This window comes from Perca fluviatilis, chromosome 8 (assembly GCF_010015445.1).
Source record: "Perca fluviatilis chromosome 8, GENO_Pfluv_1.0, whole genome shotgun sequence".
Classification (NCBI taxonomy): domain Eukaryota; kingdom Metazoa; phylum Chordata; class Actinopteri; order Perciformes; family Percidae; genus Perca; species Perca fluviatilis.
The window spans coordinates 15014399-15042216 of record NC_053119.1 but is presented as its reverse complement, the minus strand read 5'-3'; the positions used below and the strand labels follow the sequence as shown (position 1 = coordinate 15042216).

The 27818-nt window shown below is 41.9% G+C and overlaps 2 protein-coding genes across 2 annotated transcripts; both read right to left on the bottom strand.

Annotated features, from left to right (window-relative positions):
- Positions 1-83: 83 nt before the first annotated feature.
- Positions 84-26396, bottom strand: LOC120563818 (kielin cysteine rich BMP regulator). The gene is made up of 46 exons (XM_039808231.1): positions 25714-26396; positions 24256-24788; positions 23986-24058; positions 22934-23238; positions 22676-22844; positions 15996-16066; positions 15780-15873; positions 14522-14604; positions 14343-14436; positions 14172-14251; positions 13999-14084; positions 13656-13746; positions 13126-13225; positions 12921-13006; positions 12535-12628; positions 12283-12432; positions 12103-12209; positions 11927-12020; positions 11637-11810; positions 11477-11559; positions 11285-11378; positions 10586-10777; positions 10282-10452; positions 9974-10147; positions 9774-9856; positions 9591-9681; positions 9432-9514; positions 9176-9349; positions 8342-8521; positions 7940-8204; positions 7204-7286; positions 7027-7120; positions 6774-6947; positions 6591-6673; positions 6166-6286; positions 6000-6082; positions 5515-5614; positions 5307-5395; positions 4574-4676; positions 4230-4372; positions 3747-3919; positions 2792-2903; positions 2606-2707; positions 2335-2499; positions 1926-2226; positions 84-792 (listed from the first exon to the last, which is right to left on the bottom strand). The coding sequence occupies exons 1-46, from the start codon at positions 25814-25816 to the stop codon at positions 572-574; spliced, it is 6324 nt and encodes a 2107-aa protein (XP_039664165.1). The 5' UTR covers positions 25817-26396; the 3' UTR covers positions 84-571.
- LOC120563817 lies at positions 17034-21859 on the bottom strand. Its single transcript, XM_039808230.1, has 4 exons — positions 20546-21859; positions 20076-20395; positions 18796-19952; positions 17034-18223 (listed from the first exon to the last, which is right to left on the bottom strand). Exons 1-4 carry the CDS (start codon positions 21222-21224, stop codon positions 18031-18033), a joined length of 2349 nt encoding a protein of 782 aa, XP_039664164.1. The 5' UTR covers positions 21225-21859; the 3' UTR covers positions 17034-18030.
- Positions 26397-27818: the final 1422 nt, after the last annotated feature.

Genomic DNA, 27818 nt, shown 5'->3' with positions numbered 1-27818 from the left:
GGATTAAGAAATTACAGACCTGTAAAATAAAGTGTGCCACGATCATACTCAAGTCTTGATGACAGAAAATGAAATACCACAAATATTAGTGAAGCCTTTGTTTATTTGTACAATGGAGAGCGAAAAAAAAGAGTACCTGAGATAATGTGGCTTACTGCATTTACAGTCAGACATCGCACAGTGCTGAAATAAACCTGTACAATAAACAAATGCTCTTTTGGTAGTAAATAATACTGGCACAATACTCCAAAGGCTATGGACAATATCATAAATGTGTAAAACAAAATAGTTAAAGACAATACCAATATCGACAAAACCCTTTGTGTAGTATAAATAGTCAGTGCTACATATAACAATGTTGATAAAAACACTAAAATGCAGTATTTCACTTCTGTCAATATGTTAAATCCACAGCTCATGGAGGTTCATCTGTTTTCTTTCTATTGCTAACTTCAAACATACAGTAAATTAAGGCTTATGCAGTCTTTGAGTGGATTGGAGATTATTAGAGGGGGCAGTGCATGTGTGTGCATACAGGTAAGTGTCCACTTGAAAGTGAACAGTCCAAGACTTATAGGGGATTTTCATGAATGATCTTGGGGCACTTTTCTGGCTGTATGCAGTAGTTGTTGTGTAGAACCAGACCAGCAGGACACTGGCAGCCTGGGACACAGGGCTTGAAGCAGTGGCTCTCTATAACCCCCAGCGGTACGTCAACGTTAAAGCAGGTTACGGGGCACAGAGGTCCGCACTCGTCAAACACAAAGCCCCTCTCCACTGGACATCCCACAGCTGTGGAAGACAGCAACAGAGAAAAAAAAATTAGACTAAGAACACTGTGACCACTATGGCGTCAAGGGTGACCAGTGGGAATTAGCAGGTCTCAACAATATAATAACTTTTTCAAGAGAAAACTCTTTTCATTTTCATTTGAGGCTAAATTGTTGTGTATGGCTTTCTTGTAGCACTGTAAAAAATCACTGAGCAGTTAACAATAGGAGCAGGTGGACTTTGGTGAGTCTGATCATGAGGCACAAAGTGCATTTTGAGATCTAGAAATAAAAACATAGTTATTATTATGACTATTATTTTACTGCACATGCTTATAGGTATAATATGGTCATTTTGAAATGTAGTTCAGTATAATTCTCAGTTATGACACCATATCTTTCTTATCATTTCACAATCTGTGTTTAAAGCCCCTGAAAACTTGTTTACAAATCTAATGCTTTTCCTGATAACATTATATATTCCTGACAAAATAGGCAACAATCAAAAGTTAGTTTTGAGGAAAAAAACATCATAATTAAATATTTTTGAGATTTTGTAGAGTTTAACACTGGAAAACTCAGAGTCTGTATGTGAAATCACTCCTTATTTACTATATAGTGCACTATATTTCTATGCAATTTATGTAATATAAAGTGCCCTACAAATTAAACAAAAAAAGTTGTCCAGGGCACATACACTACTTTCTGCTAACAATCTCACAATGCAATGCGTGATATTTTACATATGCCAAAATGATCTCTATGTCTGTCAGTGATTATCCAAAAAGTGTATGGAATCTCAATTTACTGCTCACTATAAAGTTAACTATTGAGTGATGCTGATTATTTCCCACATGCAATACTCATAATGCTCATAATAAAAAGCTGGTAAGTAAGAAAATATGTTATTGTATATGTTATAGTAGAGTGTGCGCCCCATATAGGCTGAGTCCTTTGCAGCGGCAGCGGGTTTGAATCCGACCCATAGCCCTTTGCTGCGTTTCGTCCACCCCCTCTCTACTCTTTCCTGTCTTTAAGCTGTACCTGTCAATAACAGGCCATAAAATCTCCAAAAAATAAAATCTTTAAAATCTTCATAATAAAAAAATAAATAAAAAAATGTTATCGGGACCCTTAAATGTGGGTTTTACTCACCACACAGGGATGAGCTCCTCCATTGCAGGATAACTCCAGCCTCTCTGCACTGACTGGCGTAGGCCTCCAGTGTGTCACACAGACACTCATCAGTGTTGGCCCCGCATGCACAGAGATCGTAAACACAGGCTCCGTACCACGGTTCAGGAGGCACCACACGATGGCAGGGCTTAAAGACAGCAGACTTCAGGAGCTTACAGCGAGCGTTAGCCCCCTTCTTGGCCTGGTAGCCTGCGTCTTTACAGGGGTCGACATCCTCACCGGGGCGACAGGATGAGAGGGAGTGGCTACCATTTGTGACCTAGAATGACAAACAGTTCTTTGATTTTGTGCAGTTGACAGACTTGTTTCTCACTTTATGTATTTTATTCTGTCTCTCAATTTCTTCTTTATATATACAGTATTTTACCCTCCAGCTGTTGCCAAAGTCAGACTCGGATAGGCTGAGTTGTCCGCTGGGCATTCGGAGGTCATCCTGGTAGTAGTTGTTGAAGTTTCCACAGAGGCCACACGTATGGCCCTTATAGGAGCCTGGCACACTCACTTCCAAATGTGAACGCCCACTCCACAGTACCTAGAGGTGTACCAGTGGGTGTATAAGTGTGTGAGAGAATTTGGTGTCCAAACTGTTTCCAATCATACGTAATTCACAAAGACGATGAGTAATAAAAAGACTGTACCTTCAGCCCGATGTTAGTGTTGAGTAAGATGGTGTTAGTTTGTCGTTCTACATAGATGTACGGTTCTCTGAGGAACGGCAAAGTCACAACCTCCTCATTCACCTGAGGAGTACATAAATGGCTCAGTGGGTGCATAACAAAAATATGAGTGTACGAAAATCATTTGCAGTATTTGTACACACAAACCTTCACAACCCAGTCCTGGAGTAGCTGCACTGTGACGTCTCCTATAAACACAGTCACCTCTTTAGTCCAGGACACTCCTTTACGCCCACGATCATCGTTAGTGGCATGAATACTGTACAAACAAAAAGGAGTCATTGAGTATTAACATTTTCTAAAAAAAAATTATTGAAAGGGCATGTGAAACGTGATGTTGATTGTTGTTTTCTTTTATTGCCATTTTTTTTTACGTTGTGAAGGACTTGAATTCCAAAGTTGTTGCAAGTCTTTTCTACAGCAGGTTTTAAAAGCAAAGTATCTTGAAAAGTGGATGTTTTTGCAAACTGACACATACACATACAATCCATTTGGCTACTACTGATTCTAGATAATTTTGTCGGCAAAGGGTGTGTTAGGACAGTAGCTCCCAAATCTTTTGGCTTAGTGGCCTTTTTGTGGCTACTGAAAAGTTGGTTTTAAAATCCAAAGTGTTTCTCCCTAATATTAAATATACATTACTATTTACATAACAAAATATATAACAATCAACATTAAAGTTCAGTTATTATTAATAAAATGAAACACTCAGAAACTCTGCTAATTTGCTTCATCAGCGGCCTTGCAACATAAGTAAACAACTCCTCAGCTGCCATCAAAGTTTGATTCAAATATTGCTAAATACTGATTGGTGCATGTAAGTACGTGGCATCAACTTTTTCTAACTCATGCCAATGTCAAACCAGTGAGAAGAACTCAGAAATGTCTCATGTGAAATAACCAAATCTGTTCAAACTTTTGGCAGAACATTTAGTTTTCATGCAAATCCCCCATTACTCATTATTGAGTTGTGAGAAGTTGAATCAAAGAGTGTTTTTCCTCCTAAGATCGTTTCAATTATATGATTTTTTTTACAGGTCAAACAAGAGCAGTAGTCTACAAAAAAAACATGTCTACTACTAAACAGAACTTGCTTGGGTACCTAAAGTCTCCACCCTCACAGTCCTGTGCCAGGATGTATGTGCACGCTCCCTGGAAGTGCAGCATGCGGCCATCGAAGGTGCGATAATGAGGGTCGCCGAAAGCAATGCAGGTGGCTGGACGAGGCAGGCAATGAGGACAACACAAACCTGGGACAATGGCTGGCATCTCATCCTGAGAGAACGCACGCATGCACGCACGCACGCACACACACACACACACACACACACACACACACACACACACACACACACACACACACACACACACACACACACACACACACACACACACACACACACACACACACACACAGGAGACTGCCGTGTCAAAATGAGCCAGCCAGAGTGTATACATGGATAAGAAATGTCAGATATTTAATCTTTCTCTACAGACTAAAGGTTCAAACAGTGAGGCATCCCGGTAACATTTCAGACTATGATGAAACCCTGAGAAAGAGTGTGTGTTTGTTTGTTATACTGACTGTTGCACAGGTGAGGGGAGGGCAGCGTTCACTGTGACAGTGTACATCTCCAGACACACACGTACAGCTTGTGCACTCATCCACCTCCCACTGTTCGTTAGAGTGATACACTGTTCCCTGGTGCAAACACGACGCCTCTGAGTCTACAACACCACACACACACACACACACACACACACACACACACACACACACACACACACACACACACACACACACACACACACACACACACACACACACACACACACACACACACACACACACACACACACACACACACAAAACATGTTAGGCAGAACACTTCAGTTATGGACGCTCACTGTATTGGATGACTGTGATACCTTGGCATTCATAGCAGCATCTCCCTGGAATCTTCACTTGTTTCTGCCCACTCAGACAAGCTGCAGGTAAACACTCTTCAATGCTGCACTCAATATAGCCCAACTAAGGATTACACACAGAAACAACTGATTACTTTAGAAGTAGAGGGTCTGAATAGATAAAAGACTTATCAATAATCTTGGGTACAGTGCTGGAAAGTAATTAAGTACATTTTCTCACGTACTGTACTTAAGTACAAATTTGAGGTACTTTATTTGAGTATTTCCATTTTATTCTGATTTATTCTTCGACTTTACTCCATTTCTGAGAGAAATTTGCACTTTTTACTCCACAACATTACTTTTCAGATAAAGATTTTTGATCAGTTAATAAAAATATGATGCTTCACTAGTTTCGATTCTTTAAGTACATTTCGTTGCCTATAATTCTTCTCTTTTACTTAGGTAAAATTTAGAACGCAGGATTTTCACTTGTAATGGAGTATTTTTATTATAGTGTGGTATTGCTACTTTTACTTAAGTAAATGGTTTGAATACTTCAACCACTACTGCTTGGGTCTAGTTTGTGAAATGTATTGTCAAATATTAGATGTGAAGGTGTGAGGTTTTTAATAAGGTTTAATTTAGGTGTAATTTGTATTCTACCAGTCCACTTAAGTGATGTACATTGTGCAATCATTATATGTTGGTGGAAGCATTGGATGAGCAGTGTAAGTATTTCTGTAAGACTCACGTTACAGGTACATGTCACACAGTCGTCATCGCTGTCTGTCCAGCTGCTGCCATTGGCCATGCGTCTGTTCTGGCCCTCGATCACACAATCTGTATAAAACACAGGAGAACCATCACAATAATGAATGTTTTAATGCCAATAAGACTTACTGAAAATTTAAAAAGGCACAGCGATCAGACAAACAGGAAGAAAGATGGTGTTATCTCACCTTTACACACGGGGCAGCATGAGTGTGGAGAAACAAACTGTTCATTAAGAGGACAAGTAAGTGGGAGGCAGTTTTGGTGTAAACAGGTCCATGTCAGGTCCTAAATCACAAACACAGAATCACTGTACTGCACAGAATGGCATGGTAAGCTGACTGTAGATTGATCAGTACAGTTACAATTTAGATCTCAAGGTGCCGCATGTCAAATAAAACTCACTTCACTCTGAGACTTCCCATCATTTTTAAGCCAATGAAATTGCAAAAATCTAACATTTTATATGATTTCTGACAGACGATATTCTAATTAGATTACTTATATGTTCTACTGTGAAAATGTTATATATGCTTCCATTACAGGCTATAACAAGATGTGTCAGTGTCATTCTCTTCCTTAGCTGCAGAGTGAGTCACGGATCACTTAACACATTTTTCCAGACATACTGTACGCAGAACAGAGCGCAAGAAAAGTGTCGTTGCTGTGGTACCTGGCACTGGCAGGTAAAACAAGGGTCATCTGTCGCCAAGACCTCGTTGCCAATCAGTGCAGCGGTGCAGTTACTTAGAGGCTCTAAACATACACACATGTTACAGATCTTAGTGATGGTGCAGAGATAATACACAGTGTATCACAAAAGGTGGTTTAGTACTGACGTGCACAGACAGGACAGCAGGAGTCTGGCCCAGAGAACAGGATGTTGCTCTTAGGGCAATCGACCAGACTGGGACACTGCTTTCGGTAACACCTTAGGTGTTGCTCTCCGTCCGGCATCACCTGGGACACACACAGGTTGGATTACAACTACCACTATAATACTTCTTCTATTTCAACTACTACTATCACTATCGCCTCTGGATCTTCCACGTCTATTTATATTACTACTGCGTAAACCTCAACAATTAGTTGATTCTTCTATAAATTGATTGACAATTTATTAAGCATTTTAATCATCTATTTAACGATTCACTGCTTAAATCAATACATCAAAAAAAAAAATCAATATGATCAATAAGTTAACAAGTTAAACATAGAAATGTCACAATCAGGTTTCCAGTTGTCAGGTGTGTATGCATCGTACCTCACAAGTGCAGATCTGACAGGGGTCATCGGCTGGATGGAAACTGTCACCTGGACCATACACTCTGCCATCCAATACACAGTCTACTCAACAAACAATCATATAAGATTATCAAGCCCCAAAACAAAAGAAAATCCTGATATGAAACATGAAACGTTTGTGCCTTATCCTTCTTTTGCTTACCAGCACACACAGGGCAGCACTCCCCGGGCACGCTGATGAAGTTGATGCAGGGAGATAGACAGCGTACTTCAGAGCAGGTGGTCACCCCGTCCACACACATACACGTCATGCAGGGAGTGGAGTCTGCGAACCAGCTGCTGCCCTCGGTATGCTCCTCTCCTCCATACACACAACCTGAAAAGGAAAATAAAAAATCACTGGTAGAAACTATTTCTTTCTGTGATAATATCTTTTTTTCCAGCAATATATTTACCTCTACAGCGAGGACAGCAGGCTCCTGGATCAGTCACCTGATGCATACAAGGCAGCTTGGGACATTCGGGAGAAGCACACTGCACCTCACCTGCCTGCAAGACTCAGATGGATTAGCATTTAAACACAATGAACGTGCAAATTTGGAGGGAAAATACAAGAGATGGAAGAATCAGACCTGGCAAGTGCAGGTGGAGCAGTGGTTTGAACTCAGGGTCCATGTCTGCCCGTCATTGAACTCCTGTCCATCAAGCGTACACACTGAGACCAGAGATAGACAGACAAATTGATTTCTAAATTTGGTCTTTTTAGAAAGATATTGTTTTCATGTTTCATGTTTTTTATGTGTGTATAAGTTGTACACACATATACACCTCCCCCCAGTGTGATTTTTTGTGATCATGTGCTCGAATTTGCGTTGGCTTTACTCAATTCCCATAAATACTTTTAGGTGCTTTCTAAGTTTAAATTCAAAATGAAATAAACAATGTAAAAAATATTTCTGAATACAAAAGTTACAGGTTCATTCTCATAAGATCAGCACAATAAGCACACCCTAAACTCTGTCAATTTGTGGATTATAAAACTGTACATATTCATTTCAAAAGTACAAGTTTTTGTTTAAAGTAGACTTTTAAATAGACGTTTTTTCTGTCAAACAGTATACAGACTAAGGCTTGAAAGTACCATACACGGAAGATGTGCTAATGCAACTTAGCTGTAAAACAAAGAGCAAAACAAAACACACAATAATGTGTCCATCTCATGCTGAAAAATTATAATTCTTCTTTTATTGTAGAGACTGGGTCAATTTAAAATAAATATAAAGGCTGCAAACTTGCTACAGCTTAACCAGAATCGGTAGAAACATGTAGGCCTTCACATATCCTTTTCACAAACAATTCAGGATGTACCTGTGCACTCAGGACAGCACTGTCCTGGCTTGGTAATTGGTCGGACACATAGTGTTGGTGGGCAGACCAGGGGCACACAGGTGACGGTGCCTCTAACACAAGTACAGCGCTGGCAGGGGTTGGAGGAGGGTGAGAAAGTGTGACTGTGAGACTGGACAAAACCCTCATACAGACAGGAGTCACAGACGGGGCAGCAGGTGTCTGAAGGGACCGGGTGGGAGCACCGGACTGGACAAGGTCTCTTCTGACAGTTCACCACCTCATTCTGATCAGAGGAGGGGATGAAGGGACATGTTAGAAACAGAAAAAGAGAAGGGATGGAATTAATCGGACAATTTTAATTTGGATCAAATGCATGGTCAGATCATTTCTTTTTCATTCGGTAGGAATTGTCAGACTGACCAGACAGGAGCATGACGAGCAGGGATCAGAGGGAGAAGTGAAGGAGGAGCCGGACTGATACTCGTTGCCCCGATGAAGACAAATCCCTGTGCAGACAGGGCAGCACTCCCCAGCAGGGGTCACTGGATGCACACAGGCAACACTTGGACAAGAAACATGCGTACACACCACACCACCGTTCTATACACAGAAACACACACACACACACACACACACACACATGCGCGCGCACACACACACACACACACACACACACACACACACACACATATTGAAGTTGACACTACTTCCTTTACATACTGAAGATAAATAATTAGATGATGGAGCGGTAGCGAGGTTTATTCACGCTCCATGTACAATAAATAAAATTAAGTACAAGGTCAGGGTGATGGGATTAAAGGAATACTACACCACAAAAATTGTAACTAGCTTGTTTCAAACACTCACAAAAACATTACTTACGTTACCTCCTTGCAGCTCCAAAGTGCCAACAGAAGTACAATTTCTATAGCAATGATTTTTGTAACATACTGAAAAGTTAAGTGGTGCAATTGCCGTGTTTATATGATCACATGTGATCATACACGACGGGTCGCCACCGGAATCCATTGTAACTGCTGTATATCAAATTACAGCTGTCATTCTCCGTGAAGAAGCAAACTACAAACTTTTCAGAGATTACTGTTGAACTATTCCTTTAATACAATGTTAATGTGTAACATGTTGGTCATCTTTTGCAAAGGTAGACCACCTTGCTTCCAGTTAACTGATGGTTTTTAGGTTTAAATTTATAAATCTGATACAGATTTTTTTTTTAAACGTGCGTGGTAGTACCAGACAAGAGCAGAGCTGGCAGTGGTCTGTAGGGTGTGGAAATCGTTCTCCGTTGAAACAGCCTCGTCCATTAAAGTTGCATCCGTCACACACTCCACATGCACAGCCATCCAGAGCTGGGTGTGGACATGACACAGCAGGGCATCTTCTGTGTGCACACACCACTTCACCTCTCTGTGGAAAAAAAGATAATTAATACAGTAGCTGTGAGGGTTCAGCAGGTCCCCAAACTAAATGCAGCCCTTCTCCCTCTCACTGAGCACGTGCAGTCCTGGCACCCTCCCTCTCCTCCTGGAAGGATCTGTCCGTCAACATAGGTCACACCTTGGAATTGACAACCTACACACACCAGTGAAACACCAGTTATTTACTTACTCTACATAACATGAACTGTGATATGTTAAAACCTGGTTACCATCACAGACAGGGCAGCCACACGGATTGGTGACCGGGTGAGGACAGCGAGCTGCTGGACACGACTTTTTCATACATCGCACCGAACCACTCTGTAAGAGAATAAGCATGAGAATAAGCAGATGTTGTCTAAAGAGATTATCCAGCAGAAATGTGTAAGTAAATGTGTGTGTGTTGATGCTACCTGGCAGGTACATTCAGAGCAGAGGTTTCCTGGATCAGGGATTGACTGCCCATTTGCGAGGACTGCGCTATTATAGAAACAGCCTATCAAATAAGGACAGGTTTATTTTGTCATTTTGTAATCATGTGAATGATGAACAAACACAATTTAAAATCAATGATCCTCAACGAGGATTTGAGTTCGATTTTGAGTTTACATACGTTCACATTCTCCACAGCATTGTCCGGGTGGTTTGTATGGGTGGCTGCACTCTCCATAACAGGGTATTTTGGTGCAGATGACTTCGCCTCCGTAACAGTAACATACGCCACACGGGTCTTTGTCATCACCAAACTCAGTGCCATCAGGGTATTCCTTACCATGAAACAGGCAGCCTGCAAGTAGAAAACTGGAGCGTAAGATAATTTTGTAACAACCTTGGGAAAATAGTTCCCAATGAAAACTGTCGACAGAAATGTCTGTGGATCATCTTCTGGGACATTTGCTGTTAGCTTTTTCGATCACTCACTATCACAGGACATGCAGCACTGTCTCTGGACAGGGTGGTTACAGTTGGACGGTGGACAGCGCTTCCTCTCACACCGGACGGAGCCCTCACGGCAAGCACATACTGCACATGGATCTGATGCGTCATCCCATGTCTCCCCATTAGCTCGCTCACGACCCTCATATAGACAGCCTGCAAGGGAAATGCGACAAATAGAAAACATGATTAAACTAGAAAAAGTGCAGTTTCTTATGTGACTGAACAACTGCGTCAAACTTGCTGAGGTCTTTTGTTGCAACATATTGGCAGGACTAAGAAATTGTACCTTCGCAGGTCCGGCAGCACTGCTGTGTGATGGGGTGAGAACATGGAGCAAAAGAGCAGGGATTGCGCTGACAGTGAACTGTCCCATTGGTGCAGGTACATGATCGACAGCTGTCAGTAGGGGAGGGGAAGGGAAAAAAGGGGGGTGTGGTGGGTGGGGGTGTTTTAAAAAAAAAAAGGGGGGGAGGGGGGGAGGGGAAAAGGAGGAAAAAAAAAAAAAGAATGTTTTAAAAAAAAAAAAAAAGCCTAGAAACAAACTCAACAGTAGATGATCTCACAAATCAACATTACATCAACTACAGAAGGAGTAGCGGACAGTGAATTTTTTTGTTATTTTTTTGTTATTTAACCTTTATTTATTCAGGGAAGGTTCACTGAGAGGCAGCCTGTCTTTTGCAGGAATGCCCTGATCACACTCACACAGTTCCACATTCATACCTGGAAGCTGCCCAGTACAATCACAGTGCTCTTTCACTTTCCCCACCCAGATTTTATCCTGTTGGTCTGGGGATTGAATCGACGACCTCCCGGTCACAAGCTCGCTTCTCTAACCTTTAGGTTACCTTTAGGTAGAGAAACTACAATAACTTGTCCCTTTTACCTCATGCAATATCTTTACCTCACGTCTTTCCCACCACACTCCACCTTTAACTTTTATTTCTCACCCTTCTGAACTTTTTTATCTTGTGCACATCCTTACCAGGACACTGGGGGCAGCAGTCTCCAGGCAGCACATTTGGGTTGGAGCACGGGAGCGGTGGACACCTCTTCATCAGACACTGGACATTCCCATTCTACAACAAACACAGAGTGAAGTAAAAACCTGCTTCAAGAAGACGACAGGTGATCAACACAGCAGGGCGAGTCATGCTGTGATCATCATTATTCTTACTATGCAGCTGCATGTCCTGCATGTGTCAGTAGGATGGGGGAACTCCTGTCCATTGGGATACTCTTTCCCAGCATAGCTGCAGCCTAATGCAGAGGAATGTTGTGTACATTAATTTGTTACATTTATTTGTATTCCTGATATAAAATTCATATTTCCTCACCATTGCAGTTGTTCTGACAACACATTCCAGGTCGAGGCGCATTACAGTGAGGATGAGGGCATTGTGCTTGGTGGCAGTCAATCTGACCGCTCACACACTTACACTCCTCGCACACACTCACAGGGTTAGGAAAAGCCTCTCCATCAACAAATATGCGGTTTTCAAAGGAGCAGTCTGGGAATGATGCAAACACAGGAGTTATAGTGAGCTGACTGACAATACACTAAAAGAAAATTCAGTGGTCATACATACACTGATTCATGACCATGTCTGTTTCTGAGTTTGAGTACCTGGACATTTAGGGCAGCACTCTCCAGGTGGTGTGTATGAGTTGGAACAGTTGAGTGGAGGACAAGGTCTCCTCTCACACTCTACGCTGCCATGCTGAGGAGAAGGGAAGGCTGTATAAGCAGGTTTGAAGGTAAACAGTACTGTGTAGTGTGTGTGTGAATGGATACGTGCTCACCTCACATGTGCAGATGTGACAGGGGTGGTCAGGGGTCATGAACCTCTGGCCGTTGCTGTAGATACGATGGTTATAGGTGCAGCTTTCACACACTGCACAACAGGAGCCTAGGGAAAGAAAAGAGAGGTTACACAGTCACTTGCATATAAACAAAGCTCAGGCAGTCACACACACTCTTACCAGTGATCTTGCTGGGATGCAGGCACTCGGTGGGGGGGCAGGGTGTGTGTGCACACAACGTTTCTCCATTCACACAAGTGCAGATGGAGCAGCGACCCTCAGGCTGCCAGTTGGAGCCTTCCTCATATTCCACGCCGTCCAACACACACGCTACAATGAGAAAAGTGGAGTTGTCATATTAATTGATGAGCTGCACCTGTTTGTGTGTGTGTGTGTGTGTGTGTGTGTGTGTGTGTGTGAGCGCATTATTACCTTTGCAGATTGGACAGCATAGATGTGGGTCTATAATGGGGTTGGAGCACTGGACAGGAGGGCACTTCTCTTCACGGCAAATGACATTCCCACCCTATAACAGATACATGGTATGACAACATTGTGACTACAGTGTGTTTTAGTTTATAAGAGCATACAGAAACATAACAGCTATTATGTGCCATCGGGTGCTTTAAAAAAAGTATAGAATTATACGGTGCTCTAAAAGAAAGTGAAAGAATTAGTCATTTTTCAAACATGAGACAAAGATAGAAAAAACAACTGAATGAAGATAATACACGCTTGTTCATTACACTGAACATGTTTTGGACAAACATCCTCAAAGAATCACCACTTTCTTTATTGCAAATACCGCACAGACTTGCCTTACACCTGCACTGCAAGCAGGGTCCACTTCCAGCAGGGGTGAACACTTTCCCATCAGCATACACCCTCCTGTCATACTCACATTCTGTGGGAACAAATACAAACTCTTACTATGTTTGTTTGGGTATGGACAGTAAATGTCAAATTAGGAAAATGGCATGCCATAGACACAATAAATTGACAAGTACATGAGGAAATTCTGACCATCGCATGTGGGACAACACTCTCCTTTGCGCTTAGCTGGATGACTGCAGCTTAGGGTGGGACATGATGAATCCATACGCTCACAAGACATTTCACCGGCCTTGACAGATAGACACAAGAAGGTATTAAATGTGTCACTCTTATAGAGAATTTTAACATTCACTGGCTGTCAGATACAAAGCTCAAACCTAAACAAACTATAGCTAGATCAATAAATCTGCCTCAACATATTGGCTGTTATTGCAGACATATCAGCATCTGTGTCATTTCCAGGGTTTAAAAAGCAGCTTAAAGCTATAGTGCGTAATGTTTGTCGCCCCCATGAGGAATTCTAAGTAATGGCAACAACACTGTCGGCGCATCCACGTGACGCGAGCCTTCCGTGATCACGCACCTGCCCCCCCCACACACCCATCACATTTATTTATGAAAGTGCAAAAGGCGTTGACAGGATTTCTTTAAACCCCTGGGTCATGAAACTTTGCCACATGAGTCCAGTGACATGAACTTAATAAAAAAACTGAACTCACAAAGCAGCGGCAGTGGAGGCAGGGGTCTCTCCTGGAGGGGAATGTCTGTCCATCCACATACACCTTGGACTCATATTCACACTGCTCACACCTAAAGGTCACACACACACAAACACACACACACACACACACACACACACACACACACACACACACACACACACACACACACACACACACACACACACACACACACACACACACACACACACACACACAAATAAACTATAAACATTTAAAACTTTTGGAAATGTTTCAGTTGTCTTGAAAGTAGAGAGAGATTAATAAGGTGGACAGATGCAGGTTTGAAAGTGATATGGATGAGGTTATGCAGGTTGGTTACCGTGGGCAACAGTCTCCGGCCTGATGCACTGGGTTTCGACAAGACAAGGCAGGACAGGGAAGGGGTGAACAAGCCACATTTCCATTCTAGAGGTGAAAGATATAATAAAGATAACTGGATTTATACACACAAAAATTAAACTTAATAAACAATATGATGATAATTGAACATACCACACATGTGCACTCTTGACAACGGTCTCCAGTAGGGATCACAGCTCCATTAGGGAAGTCATTACCGTTCACACCACAGCCTACAATACACACAAACACACACTATACTCTGTCTCTGCAGTTCAACGAACCCACACATACACACCACTTCAGTGAATTGAAGAAACCCACCTTGACAAGATGGACAGCAGGTATTGGGTGGAGGAGCAGATGGGAATTTACATGGTGTGTTACACTGCTCCCTCTCACAGCGAACGTGACCCTCCTGGTGAAAGGAGAGAACGATATTAACAAAGATGAAGGTGACTGAAAAGATGGAGTGTTAAATTGTCAGTCAGTATCAGACCCACCAAACAGTAGCAGACATCACAGGGATTCTCTACCGGCCTCCACTTGGCTTTGTGGTCATACTGGACACCAGAATGGATACAGCCTGCAAACACATCTTCATCAGATTGCTTTACTGTTATGGTATTACTACAGGCAGTGAAGTGGCTAAAAGATCAACACCAGAACACATAAGAAAGAAAAATGTCTCTTTCTGCAGGACCAATCTTTCAACCCTTTTCCTGCAAATCAATCTTATCTGTCAGCTTAGACAAATGGAGCAATACCAGCCCTCAACTCTCGAAGCACATTTGCACCCCCTGCTGTCTGAGAGAGATTTTTCTGGTCAGTATTAAACTATCAACATATTGTATTACATGTAAAATAGAGAAGTCTGTGTAATATTAACTTTGTGTTGCCACAACTCTTGTCTTGGTTCTCACTGACCGAAACCAATAGGAGCATTTAATGACTGCATAAAGATGTGTTAAGTCTTGTGTTTTCCGTCCCGTCGACCATGAACTTGTTGTTCTTCCAGTTTGTTTTTTTCTATTCTTTTGACGCTTTTTAAAACATTTTTGTAACTTTTTTCCAACGCTTCCTTTTATTCATAGTCAACAAACATAATTTAAATGACATTATACCTATTTTTTTAGTTTAAAAAAGCAGAAATTATGAATTATTTTAACTGATAGTTAAGATCAGAGGACGTTGAGTGAATCACAGTGTAAAAGTTTAGTCATGAGACTGTTTAAAACCATTTAAAAAACACCCAAAATGGAAGTAATCATTACTTTAACCTGCAAAGAATGTTGTATGGCTTCCATACAACATGCATGCATCCAAGTTATTTTTGGGCAATTTGGTTGAAAGAAACCCACATTGCTGATATAGAAAACTTTGAAAATGGGTCAAATTTGACATGAGGGCAACATGAGGGTTAAGAGCTTGCTGTGCAGTTCAATGTTTGAATATATTCCAAAAGGTTTTTTTTAATATAAAGAACAATCTATGCTTTTGGGAACATACTTATAATTTACGGGGGTATCAAATGAAAACTATTCCATTTGTTTGAACCAAAATGTAATTCATGAAAGTGTAAAAAGACCTACTAAGGAGAGACTACCAAAGATGAGCTCATATAAGCATGCTGTGAAATGGTAATATTGATAATACTGATGGATCTCAATACAGTTTTTAATGTAGTTTACTGAGGCACTTTTAATGTTTTGTTTTAGGTTTTCTTTCACTAACTAAAGATTTTTATTTTATTTTTCTTACCTCTGCACCGCTGGCAGCAGTCCCCAGGTGCAGTCTCCTTGTGCGTGCAGTCCAGTGAAGGGCAGGGTTGGGGATAGCATTCCCTGTTACCCCCCTGTTGGCAATGAAGGGACACAGAGGTGAGAGAAAATAATGAACAGTGGAAGACAGAGCAATTGTTCAGGCTCAATAAATATGTTTGTGTTAGTGTAGGTGTGTCACAATGAAGGTACTCACCTTACACGTGCATGTCTGACAGCCATCTATACTGTAGGACACATTATGAACTGTACCATCCAGCTCACACCCTGAAGATGAGACAGAAGTTTAAATGCATACAAATGTTTGAGCTTGTGGGTGTGTGTCTGCATTTCCCAAGTGATAAAGTTAGCGTGTATACTGATAGTTTAAGTAAGAAAAGAGGAATGTGGAAATAAGTTTGAGCTTTACAGATGGTCCATCTTTGTCTATCAATGCAGATTTGCTTCACATTTTCTCTACTCTAGGTCACTGGGGAACATCTGGCTCTGCTCTCTCTACAGTGATGACAGAACAGCATGGTTCTGATGTAATACATGTGCTGGCTCTCACACACACTATACTTAATGGGCCGTAACTATAACCACAAGTGCCTGCAGGCTTCCAGCCGTTAAACACTACCACCGGCAAGTCTATTAACACTATCTATTAAAGATTTACTGTAAGAGAAACAGATCAGATCATGGCCCTAACAACTTGCCCTGTTCTGTGGCTGTTATTTAGATGAAAAAGAAAATTGTTTACAGTACAGCACATACCAAACACTGAAGAGCAACATCGCTCAATTTGTTTCATCAAAGGCTTTCAGAAAGCTCATCAAATATTTTTTTTGCTTAGCTTGGACATTTCAACAGACAATTATTTTAATGACAACTCTCCAAAGGACAGAGACAATGTGTTTGTGTGTGAGAGAGGGCAATAATCACAGAGTGGGAGAGAGGCTAGTGAGGCTGCCTACTGTGCCATCAGCCAACAGGCATTTCCTCTAGCAAGCCAAGCATGCATGAGATCAAAGTTTGTGTGTTTGTTTTTTTTTTTTTTTTTTGTTTTTTTTTTTTTTTTTTTTTTGGTGTTATGGGGGGGGGGGGGTGTGAAGGGGGGGGGGTTGGTTGGGGGGGGGGGAGTGGGGGAGAGTTTTTTTTTTTTTTTTTTTTTTTTTTTTTTTTTTTGGAAAAAGAAAAAAGAAAAAAAAAGAAAAAAGGGGGAAGAGGGAGGAAAAAAAAGTAAAAAAGAGAGAGAGAGGACAGAACAAAACAATGTATGTATTACTCTGTGAGAGTGGACTACTGGAGAGAGAGACAGAGAATCCTTAATGAAGCCATTTAAAAAACAAAATAAAGCCAGTCCAACATCAAGTAAAGTCCCACATGTTTGTTTCACTCCATTATGACGGGCGGTTGTGCACAGTCACCTCAAATGCACCAACCAGGAAGTTGATCACAAATGTATTACTGCACAACAACCAAGTACTCTAAAACTTAGCTTTGACAAATGGTAGTAATATAAAAATACATTGGCAAAAAACATGTAAAACTACCAGGATGATACTTAATCTGTTAACACAACAGTGACAAACTATCCCCTTATGAAATTGATATGGTGAACGTTTTAGCAAACAGTTGCCTATTTACAGATCCAGCAGCAACAAGTTCTGTATCGCCTGAAGAATGTTAGTCCAATATTCACTCTTTTTTAGCTTTCTACCAATGTCTGAGGGAAATATCCAGCTCTTCTGCAGCTAATTCCTACACTATGATCACCAGTTAGTTGAACTTTGTCTGTCTACTGTCTGGGAGCTTGCAAAACGTTTTTTAAGAGTTTTTTTCTTTGCCAAAAACAGTTGCCTGCTGCAGCTGGAAACAAGGTTGATGAGAGTGGTGAAAGTGAACCAACAGGAAAGTTGAGCCAAAACAATGAGCTGAAAGATGCTAAAATGCTCCATACAGCTAACATGAGTGCTTGTTCTGGTCAACTTCTGGTGGTATCTAGCTCTGCAGAAATCTTTGGTTTGGAGGTAACAATATTTCACAGCCTATTTTGCTATGGTAATGACGTATTTGTCCTATTTCATTCCATTATCAATCCTTTCAACGGTCATCCTTATCATGAATTGCCTTCTGCTTCTCTGAGCTAACAGAGATGATGTAGGTAGCAAATGATGGTCCAATCTCTTCTCACTGACAAGTACTTTATTCCTCTATTCTTCTGTCCAGTAAAGGAAAGGGTCCAGGGTTTACCAGCCATGGCATATTACAAGGTTTCCAGTAGCTGAATCCCGCCACTCTGTGAAGCAGGAACCACAGTTGTGCATATGGCAGACAGCCTTGGGGTACACTTGGCAACGGGCCTGATGGCAGAGGTCAGGACAGCTGATAGGTGCAGAGCCAAGGGGACAGCCGCTAAACCAGTGGAGCTTGAAACAAAACCTACAGACAGTGTTGCGAGGAAAAGGGGAACACAACATTGGTTTGAATGCTAAAAAAAAACTACTTAGAAAAGATTTAACATACTCAACTTATTCATAATATGACTATTGTCTCGTAAAGCCAGCTGGTATATCTCAAGTTTTGTTTTCAGTTTCAAAAATTTCTACTGACATTTTTAAAGCTTGGCATTTGGATGATAAAGCTTGGGGGAAAAGTTTAGATGATCATGTGATTCACTGACTCTGGAAACCTTTAGAACAACTGTTTAACTCACTGCTGTAGGTGTAGCTTTGTTTTTACCTCAAAGGTTTTGAGAAACCGATACTAACAGATAGAAACTGAAAACTGACCGCCCACAATTAGTGTGTTTGTCCAGTAAGATGTAGGGATCATGTTAATTTCTAGGGTAAGGAAAACACTAGTCATTAATCAACCTACTTCAAATGATGCCTCTCCCAAGCAAATACCCACTGAGCTGTGTAATACCACAATAAGCATCAAGCAACAAATTGTGGGCTGGCTTTGCGAGACTATCATAACTTATCATAACTTTCTTTTTGTAATGCTGATACCTGTGATCTGGTGTGATTGGAAGCCATATGTTGCTCCTATTCTGAGTAGCATTTGTAACAGTATCATCACTTTCTGGCTTAATTTGTCCCATCCATTCCTGCTGATCATTCAGAGCACTGCTTTTGTCCGAATTAAAAGTCATCCAGTCCTGCTTGACCCAGTGCTGGGGCAGGGAGGTGATTGGAGGGCAGGTACGGGTGATGCGTTTTAAAGCTCGGTCACTGGATGACATCAACTGTTGCTGCGTGTGAAAGTAGAACCGCAGGTAGTGCGGCCCATTGAAGAACCAGTTGCAACTGTCCTTGTCGTAACCATCCGTTCGAAAGCCGAATGCATCATACCCGCTGCGATCCAAACCAAATGGATCAAACCCATAGATACTGTAGCCTTTGTCACTGAAAAGCTCAGACATTATCTTGTCTTTGTGTGACTTCTTATCACTCTCCTTTTCATCTGTCTCTTCATGCTCTTTCTTCTTCTCATTCACAAACACCCCATCCCTCCGCATGCCAAACCAGGTGAAATTAGAACGGTTGAATCCATAGCGATTGAAGCCAGATACATCATATCCATCCATATCAATGAAGTCCCGGTTAAAGCCATCTTTGCTGTAGTCCCACCTGTCCCAACCGCTCCGGTCATAGCCATTATGATCATATCCATGTTGGTCAAAACCACTGCTGTCAAAGCCCCCAATAACAAAGCTATTTCGGTATAAGTTGTGTTTCTGATATTTTGGACTTCCTTTTGGGTGTTTTTGTAATGTCATATTACAAGGAGCACCAATGGTTATGGGCACATATACAATACACATCTGCTGCTGGGAAGAAAGTACATCATTGGGGGTAACTTCAAAAGGCTTCATCTTCACATATCTCTGTGTAGCAGGGTAAAGAATGTCGCTCTGAGCATGATCGTCTCTAGAAGTTTGTCTTTTTGATCCATGCTGATGTTTATCTTGCCACTGTGCCCACAGCTTGTCCATGAATGCCATATGTGACAGGTATAAAGGGTCGTAAGCAGCTAGAGGTGAAGCCATGTGACCCCCTACCCAAAGCCTAAAGAGGCCAGAAAAGGTCTGCAGGGACTGGGAGAACACGTGGAAGTCGGCCTGGTTTAGAGTCCTCTGCAGAGTCACTGCATCTGGCAGCCACACCTAAAGAAACCAATGGAAATCAATTAGACAAACCCTGATACCAGTAATACAGCTTAAAACACTTCAATGTATAGAGAGTACAGTGAGGTGGGCTGTCAAATGAACAAACACAGTTTGACAAACCGAAGAGTTGAAACTCCGTCTGAGACAAGGGGACCAGTGGAAACGGGAAGTCAGGCCCTGGAAAGGGTGATGTGGGATGCAGCCGGAGCCAGGCTCACCATCTCCTCCAAACAATCCAGCCTGCCAAGCAGCTGAGAACTTCATCGACCCAGAGTCCACTGTCCACTCAAAATATGGAAGTGCCAGTTTGCATGATGACACTAACTGCAGCTCACGCTCTACTGATCGCAGAAAGTAGCGGTGCCAAGGGAGGAAGAAGGCATGATTACCAGCCAGAGGGGAGAACTCAGCTCTCAGTAGCGCAAAGCCCTTCCACACAGCTAAATCCACATGCAAACACACACAAACACAAACACACACACACACACACACACACGACAAGACATAAATAAATTCATAATAATGATACAAAGGTATGCTTTGGATTTAAAAAAGCAAGGGAACCAAAACATTTAGATTTACAGTCTTACCTGGTCTGGCATAGACTTTCCTGATAGCCCGTTGGTACAACCTCCTCTCTCTCAGTGTGAGGTCTCTGATCTCTTTACGCTGGGTCAGGTGTCTGCACACACAGTTAACTCTGCCACTACGTGTGCATGTGCACTTTTCACAGCCTTGCCTGAACCATTCTCCATATCTCCACAGCTTTTGATGAAAGAAGCAGCCACAACCTCCACCACACCTCACGTCAGAACACCTCACTCCGGGAGAGAAGCTCATTATTTGTGCCTCTCCAGCTTTGTCCTTCACCAAAGCTTGGCAATGTATTAGATTGAGATAATCACAGGTATAAGTAAAATCTGGGTCCTCGCGGCAGTCTACACTTTGAATATTTCCTTTAAGATCTTCCAGCTCAGTACGGTTGAAGTCTATATTGCTATACCACACTTCATCCTCCAAATTATCCTGGTCGTATTTACAGAAAGTCTTGTTCACAGAGGAGATGTTGTATCTGTGTTGAGTATAATTCTGGTGGCCAGTGGGAAGACCCTGCCTTGCTTTGCGGAGGCAGCACGCACCCAACATGCACTGGTCTCTACAGGCATTAAAGGATAGGAAGTTGTTGCTGCTGTTTCCAGTGCAGTAGAGGAATTCCTCACAGAGGCCAGAGATAGGATTAAAGGCCCAGCGGCGTTGAAACGGCAGCATCTCTTCACAGTTGTTCGCTGGTTTGGGTACCCAACATGCCTAGAAGTAGGGAGGGGGGACACAGGGCCTCTTACCCAGCCTTAAACCCCACTGCAATGCCCTTAGCCAGAACTGACAAAGGACAAAAGTAAAGCAAAGCACTGCTATTGGGCTCAACTAATGCAGCAGGCCAAGCAATGTTACAGCTAAACCATGAACACATAACACACAATCACAAGAGTGATCTAAAAACTAGATCAGTTACATTAAAAGAATAACATGCCATTTTGAGAAACAGTCGTGTACTTTCTTGCCGAGAGTTAGATGAGGGGGTTGATACCACTCTCACATCTGTCCATCAAATATAAAGCCACAGCAAGGCGATGTTAAACTTATCTTAGCACCAAGATTGGAAACAAGGAAAAAGCTAGCCTCACTCAGTCCATAATGTAAAAAATATGCCTACCACCAACTATGAGATTGGTATTGACCTTCTTATCTAACTCATGAAAAAAGTGTATTTCCCAAAATGTCTACCTGTGTCAAATTTAGCAAAGTACAGAGGCCGGTAAGAACAAAATTACTGAAAAGAAAATGCTAGGCTATAAGAAACTATAGCAAAACTACAGTAACACAACACTTAACAGAGGTTTGTGATTGACCCACCTCAAGCATTTCAAAAGTTGTGGAGACCTGTCGGGTAACCAAACATACAATAATCAAATAATTAAAAACTAAAACAATCAAACACAGTAGACGAAACTGGGGAAAGCACACAAGGCTACATGCTCAGCCATACAAGTAGCATAGCATCTACTGCCCTGCTAGCAGCTATGTGTCAACATGCTCACAATGACAATGCTAACATGCTTGTTTTGGTATAATGTTCACCATGTTCTCCATCTTAGGTTAGCATGTTTTTTAAACAAAAAGTACAGCTGAAGCAGATTTTTATGGGAATCCATTCAGTCGTCCTAGTTGTTAAGATATTTGGACTGAAGTGGACTGACATCGTCACCCCTGGACATTGCTGCTAGCATGGCTAAAAAAGGCTGGAACTGACAGACATTTTCACATCATGGACAGACTAGTTCGACACCAACATGGACATGTTTGTTGTTGTTTTGTTTATACTCTACTCCACTAATCCTGGCACAAAAATACCTGTCTCAGCTGTTTCTGACACACTGGTCCCTTGGTGTTTGGGGGACAGGAGCAGTAAAACCCAGTGGGGTCAGAGGTCAAGACGACACATACGCCTCCATTTTGACAGGGGTTAGACAGACAAGGGTCTGGGAGAAGGACGGTCATCTGCAAACTAGCTACTTAACACCAGTTCATGTGCGTTAGTGTAATGTTGTTGAAAGTGTGCCAAAATCATTTTTTTATTGTGTGTTTTTGTATGTGTTTGACAAAGATTAAGAGTAAGCAAATGCGAGAATGAGAACTGTCAGAATCTGAATCAGTTTTACCTTTGATGTTAGCTTGGCATGTGACCTTTCCAGATGTGCATGTACACACAGTGTTGAGGTCAATCTGCCAGTGCTGGCCATCCTCCACTTCACGGCCCTCCCACACACATCGCTGCCTCACACACTCACATCCCTCTAGGTACCGTACGCGAGACTGTAGGTCTGCATTCTGTAGAAAAACAAAACGCAATGACGCTTTATAACACTTGACATTCTTTGTTATTATGGAAAGTCATGTAATCTGAGTGCTATACGTACCTGAGTTTTGACCATGTCCAGCATACGAGCCAGCTCCTCCAGCCTCTTATCCAGCTTCTTTAGCCTGTCATCTTTCTGTGCCTGAGAAACAGACTTCACCCCTTGAGGAGATCCCGGGGGCCCCAGCACCACACCTCTCTGCAGCTGGTCACTCTGGACGTCCTGGGGATAATGGTTGGTTTGGTCCGTTGGCCTGCGGCTTGTTTCAGGTTTACTGGGGGATGCGTCCTGCTGCAACATTCGACTGCTGTCAGTCCGAGAATCTGAGCTATGGCTATCTGCGTACTTAGAAGGAGGCAGAACATCTGGAAGAAGACAGTGGATTTGGTGGGAGAAAAGATTCCTGAATAATTCTTGAATGAATAAAAGAGCAAATTTAGAGCCTAAACAAACATCCTGGGAAAATGATGTCAAAATGAAGACCCACACTGAGGAATAATAAACTAACTGTTTGGGGGAATTTCTGCCTGAGGGCAAAAAGATATGATCTATTGCATGTAAACCACAGTTGTCCCACTACTTTTAGGAGTATCTATGTTTGGAATTCTAGACAGAGTTGCAAAATACATTTTTATCATTTATTTCATAGTTTATATAACCGTTTATGACAGGAAAACTCTTCATTGACAAAAATGGTCTTGTCTCCCAGAGTACTTAAAATATAATACATTATCAGGGTCAGTACTGAAGAGAAAGAATGGAGCAAAAGAAAACAAGGAGGGAATGACGCTGCAGCCTATTCTGCAGTTTCCGCTTTTCAGCATGCTGATACAAACTGATGGATGCACATGTACAGCAGAGAGTGCATGCATACACATATCCAGAAAAAAAAAGGAAATCGATCACAGCTCTCCAGTGAGTTTCGAAATCTTTATTTTTAAAGGTATGCTTGCGGGGTCTTTGGGTATTTTTTGGCAATGTCCTTATATATTTATTCTTTTTTTCTTTATGTGCTCAAATGGATTCAGATTTCAGATTATTTTCTTTCATTTGTCCCTCCAAACAAAGAAAATAATTTACACTCAGTTTCGATATAGATAATCTTTCTTTACCTGTAACATTGTCACAGAGCCATGGCCTCCTTAGATATGCTTTCATTGAAATCTCAGCTGTCTTCAAATATCCCTGCATTCATAAAGAAACACAGAAATGCTCACATTCTAAATGTTGCTGTATACAGAATGCACATCAAATGGAGCTTAAGTAACCGCAATTGTTTCTCTAAAAGAGTACTGCAAATATTTAGTCAATCAGTAAAGGAGATGTTTCATGTTGTTAGTATGCAAGTATGTACAAGTATGCAGTATGTGCAAGAAACTCACACTAAATTTGCTGTCTTTCTTCCCTGGTGTGCTGGCAAGAGTGACAATAGCATTTTGAAGCAGTTCCAGGTTGATTCTCTCTTCACTTTTTAACGGTATAATCACAGCTTCTTGACAGTCTACAAAAAATGCCAGCCTGTTAGTCTCCAGGCTCACAGCCAGCTGTACCCACTCCTCCCCGGAGAAAGGGTTTCTCCTGGGGAAGCGAACGCTGGCAAGGCCCTGAGCTCCTCCTCCAACCTGATAGTCCAAACGCAGAGTGTTATCGAGGGTGGAAGAGATCATTTGGAGAACGGGTGAGGACTCAGAGGAGAAAGAAAAAAGAGTGGCACTGGAGCCCGATGCCTGATGCCCCACCAGATGCACCCCCATGCTACCCTGAAGGTTGGAGTACAAGAAGTGGGAATATTCATGAGGAAGAGTCAGGTAGGTTGCTCTGGGACGTATTTTGTATATGACACTGCTGGGACTCTGCAGTCTGGCCACACCGCTTATGTGGTGGGACATGTTTAGAGCTGCCAGAAGGTCGATCACTAGGAAAGAGATAAAACAGACTTGTGACAAACATGTATACATCAACATCATACACATAGTGCATGAGGTCCTCCTCTGTCTAATGGAGGATGACACTGCGGTTTCTGGGTTGTGAGGAGTTTGAGTCTGTGTGAGAGGGAATCAGAATGAAGCCATTCATCAGCTGGTCACACATGGCTGCCTAACTGACCTCAAACACAACACCAACAGGACCGCATGGCACAGTCAGTCTGATCTCTCTGCCTCTTATTAAATCTGGAGATAGCTCTTCACTGCTAAAAGCTTACACTGTTAGAAAGTTTTGTTTATGGGATAAATGTAAAGAGTCCATCAGTGGTGGAAAGCAGGTAAGTACATGTACACAAGATAAGTACTTAAATAAAATTAATGCTGAGTAGCCTTCTTGTATTTGAGTATTTCCAAAGGCTAGGCTACCGTCTTCTTCTACGCCACTAAATTACAGAGGGAAATCTTGCACTGTTTACTAAATTTATCTGAGTTAGGCTATAGTTACTTTTCAAAGAAACATTTTAATTAAAAACATATGACCATCTTTAAAAAATTGATGCATTGTTAAAAATGTTAAAATGTTGCTTGCACATAACTAATCTGTAATAACAATTAAATCGCCTACTATATTATATTATGTAACACTCTGTTCTGCAAAGATGTTTACTTACAGCCTACTTTTGCTGGAAACTTGCAAAGATGTTTACTTACAGCCTACTTTTGCTGGAATCTTATTTTTACTTCTTAAGTAGGCTATACTTTCACTCTGTAGTATTGCTACTTTTAAGTAAAGTATCTGTTGTTTACAAGAGGCCTATACTACTATCAAATCAAAAAATCAAAATAAACAAAACTATAAAAATGTAAACTAAACAACGAGTTAGCCTTCTAGTGAGCACACTTTTGTGAACTCACCATTCTCGTGCTGTGGACTGGAGTGCCCCTGCACAGACAGCGCAAAGACCCAGAGCAAATGTATCTCCAGCAGCATGAGCGTCCTCAGTTTGTTGCTCTCCATTCTCCAGACGGAAAACAATGGGAAGCCTGGATTCAAATCCAACCACTTTATGCAAAAGACATAGTGTTTGTCGTCTTTTTAACCTCAATCTGGTGACATGGACCTTGAACTGTAGGATGTCCCTGTTTCCTCTGCGAGCAGACCTTTTCCAAAGAGAGCGCGCGGGGGAAACATGAAACATCTGGATGCAGGCAGGGCGTCACTTCTCTGCAGTCACACAGTTAGAATCCCCCCTGGGGCCATATCTACAAAATACTTTCACTCAATGATCACAAAGGCGAAGAGTTTGATGATTATGACTATGATTGCTCAAGATGCTTGTTATTTCTAATTAGACAGAGAGAGAGAGAGAGAGAGAGAGAGAAAAAAGACACGCATGCAGAAAAGTTCAGGTGTGCAGTGCGCGCGTGATGTCACCGGTTCTTGTCTCTGTCTCATTCAGTTTCCAGTCCCAGAAGGATAGCTGTGAGTGAAGTCTTTTCTTCCCCTGTTTTTCCTCATTTGTCAGGCAAAAAAAAGAGAGAACATCTCTCCACCCAACACTGCTCAGTGTTGTTGATTCCCAAAGACCCCGTTTAGGGAATTAGCTAAAACCTGGTCTGGAGAGACTGGAGAGGAGCCATCCTGAAGCAGCCAAAAATGTGTGTGTGTGTGTGTGTGTGTGTGTGTGTGTGTGTGTGTGTGTGTGTGTGTGTGTGTGTGTGTGTGTGTGTACAGAGAGAGGCAGAGGGAGACAGAGGGAGGGGGTAAACACAAGTAGTTATGTTTCACTGCTTTGGAATCGGTCCCAGTGTGCATCCCACAGTGCTAAATCTCTTCTCCCCACCCCCACACACATACACACCTCTGTCTCCACAACTCTTGGCTTTTCCCTCGTGTTGTTGTCCTTATTGTCTCTGCTGTGTTTATTATTTCAGAGCCTTTCTTTATGTGCACCCTCATAGCTCTAAGACTAGACTACACAGACACTGCTACAAAGAAAGACATGCCTCTCTGTCTTGTTGAAGTATTTTTAATGTGATGATAGGACACCCAGGTGTTTCCTAATGCACGCAGCAGGGTGGAGAGTCACTCCAGATTGTTTTCTATACAGATTGAGATTATATCTGTTACAGGAGATACAGGAGACACATTTTCGAACACATGATTTTAACCATGGTCTTCCCACCCTCTGTCCACTTACCAAACAAAACCTTATCCGTGAATAATGCCAGTTAGTCTGTAATAATCACAATTACAAGTTTTCCCACAGGATTTACTCTATTCGCTTCAGTGGTTTTTCAGCATACACTCAATCCCTCTGGATGGCATTACACTTCCAGGCCGAGAGGGCTGATTGAAGACAGTGATAAAGCAGTATAGACTTGAAGAATGCAGCAAATGTTTTTCCAGGGATTTAGTTTTTAACGTAGAATCAAGCTTTTATGAAGGAGGCCATTTACTGTTAAATTGTCTTTCAGAGGAACACTAACAGGAACATAATGTTGCTCTCACACCCACTTCATAGCCAGTGGGCCTTCCTCTTGAGTGGAAGAAGGTTGGGTCGATTTGCAGGACAAATTGAGCAATTTAGAACAAGACAAATACATCTACAGCCATGCAAGAGGCTCTGTGAGGCTGTAGGCACATTGGTGCTTTGAGCTGAATGCTAAGCATGCTAACATGCTCATAACGACATGTGTAATATTTACCATGTTCAGTCAAAAAAAGTCAGGGGATCACCAAAGTTATTCAAATCCATCCTAAAGGGGGACAGGAGTGTGTGAACCAAATTTCATATAAATTCATCCAATAGTTATCGAGACATTACACTCAAAACCACAAATGCAAACCTCAAGGTGGTTCTAGAGGAAAAGTGAGGGGATCACCAAAGTCATCAGGATTCATCCTCTGGACACCATGAATGTCTGTGCAAAATCAATCATCCATCAAATAGGTTTTTTTTGCTTTTTTTTTTAACTTTACCAAAGTTGTGGACTTAAGATAGACCAACATTGCCATC

What these genes read in the sequence shown, in the direction of transcription:
- LOC120563817 (XM_039808230.1), bottom strand. Translation starts at nt 21,224, where the DNA reads ATGCTGCCGTTTCAACGCCGCTGGGCCTTTAATCCTATCTCTGGCCTC. An exon ending in GACGGAGTTTCAACTCTTCG is followed by an intron (nt 19,953 to 20,075) that starts GTTTGTCAAACT and finishes TGGTTTCTTTAG; the next exon opens with GTGTGGCTGCCAGATGCAGT. An exon ending in CCAATCACACCAGATCACAG is followed by an intron (nt 18,224 to 18,795) that starts GTATCAGCATTA and finishes CACTGTCTGTAG; the next exon opens with GTTTTGTTTCAAGCTCCACT.
- LOC120563818 (XM_039808231.1), bottom strand. Translation starts at nt 25,816, where the DNA reads ATGGAGAGCAACAAACTGAGGACGCTCATGCTGCTGGAGATACATTTG. An exon ending in CTGCTGCCCCCAGTGTCCTG is followed by an intron (nt 10,778 to 11,284) that starts GTAAGGATGTGC and finishes TCCTTTTCCCCT; the next exon opens with CCCCCCCTCCCCCCCTTTTT. An exon ending in TGGCTGCCCTGTCTGTGATG is followed by an intron (nt 9,515 to 9,590) that starts GTAACCAGGTTT and finishes TGGTGTGTGTAG; the next exon opens with GTTGTCAATTCCAAGGTGTG.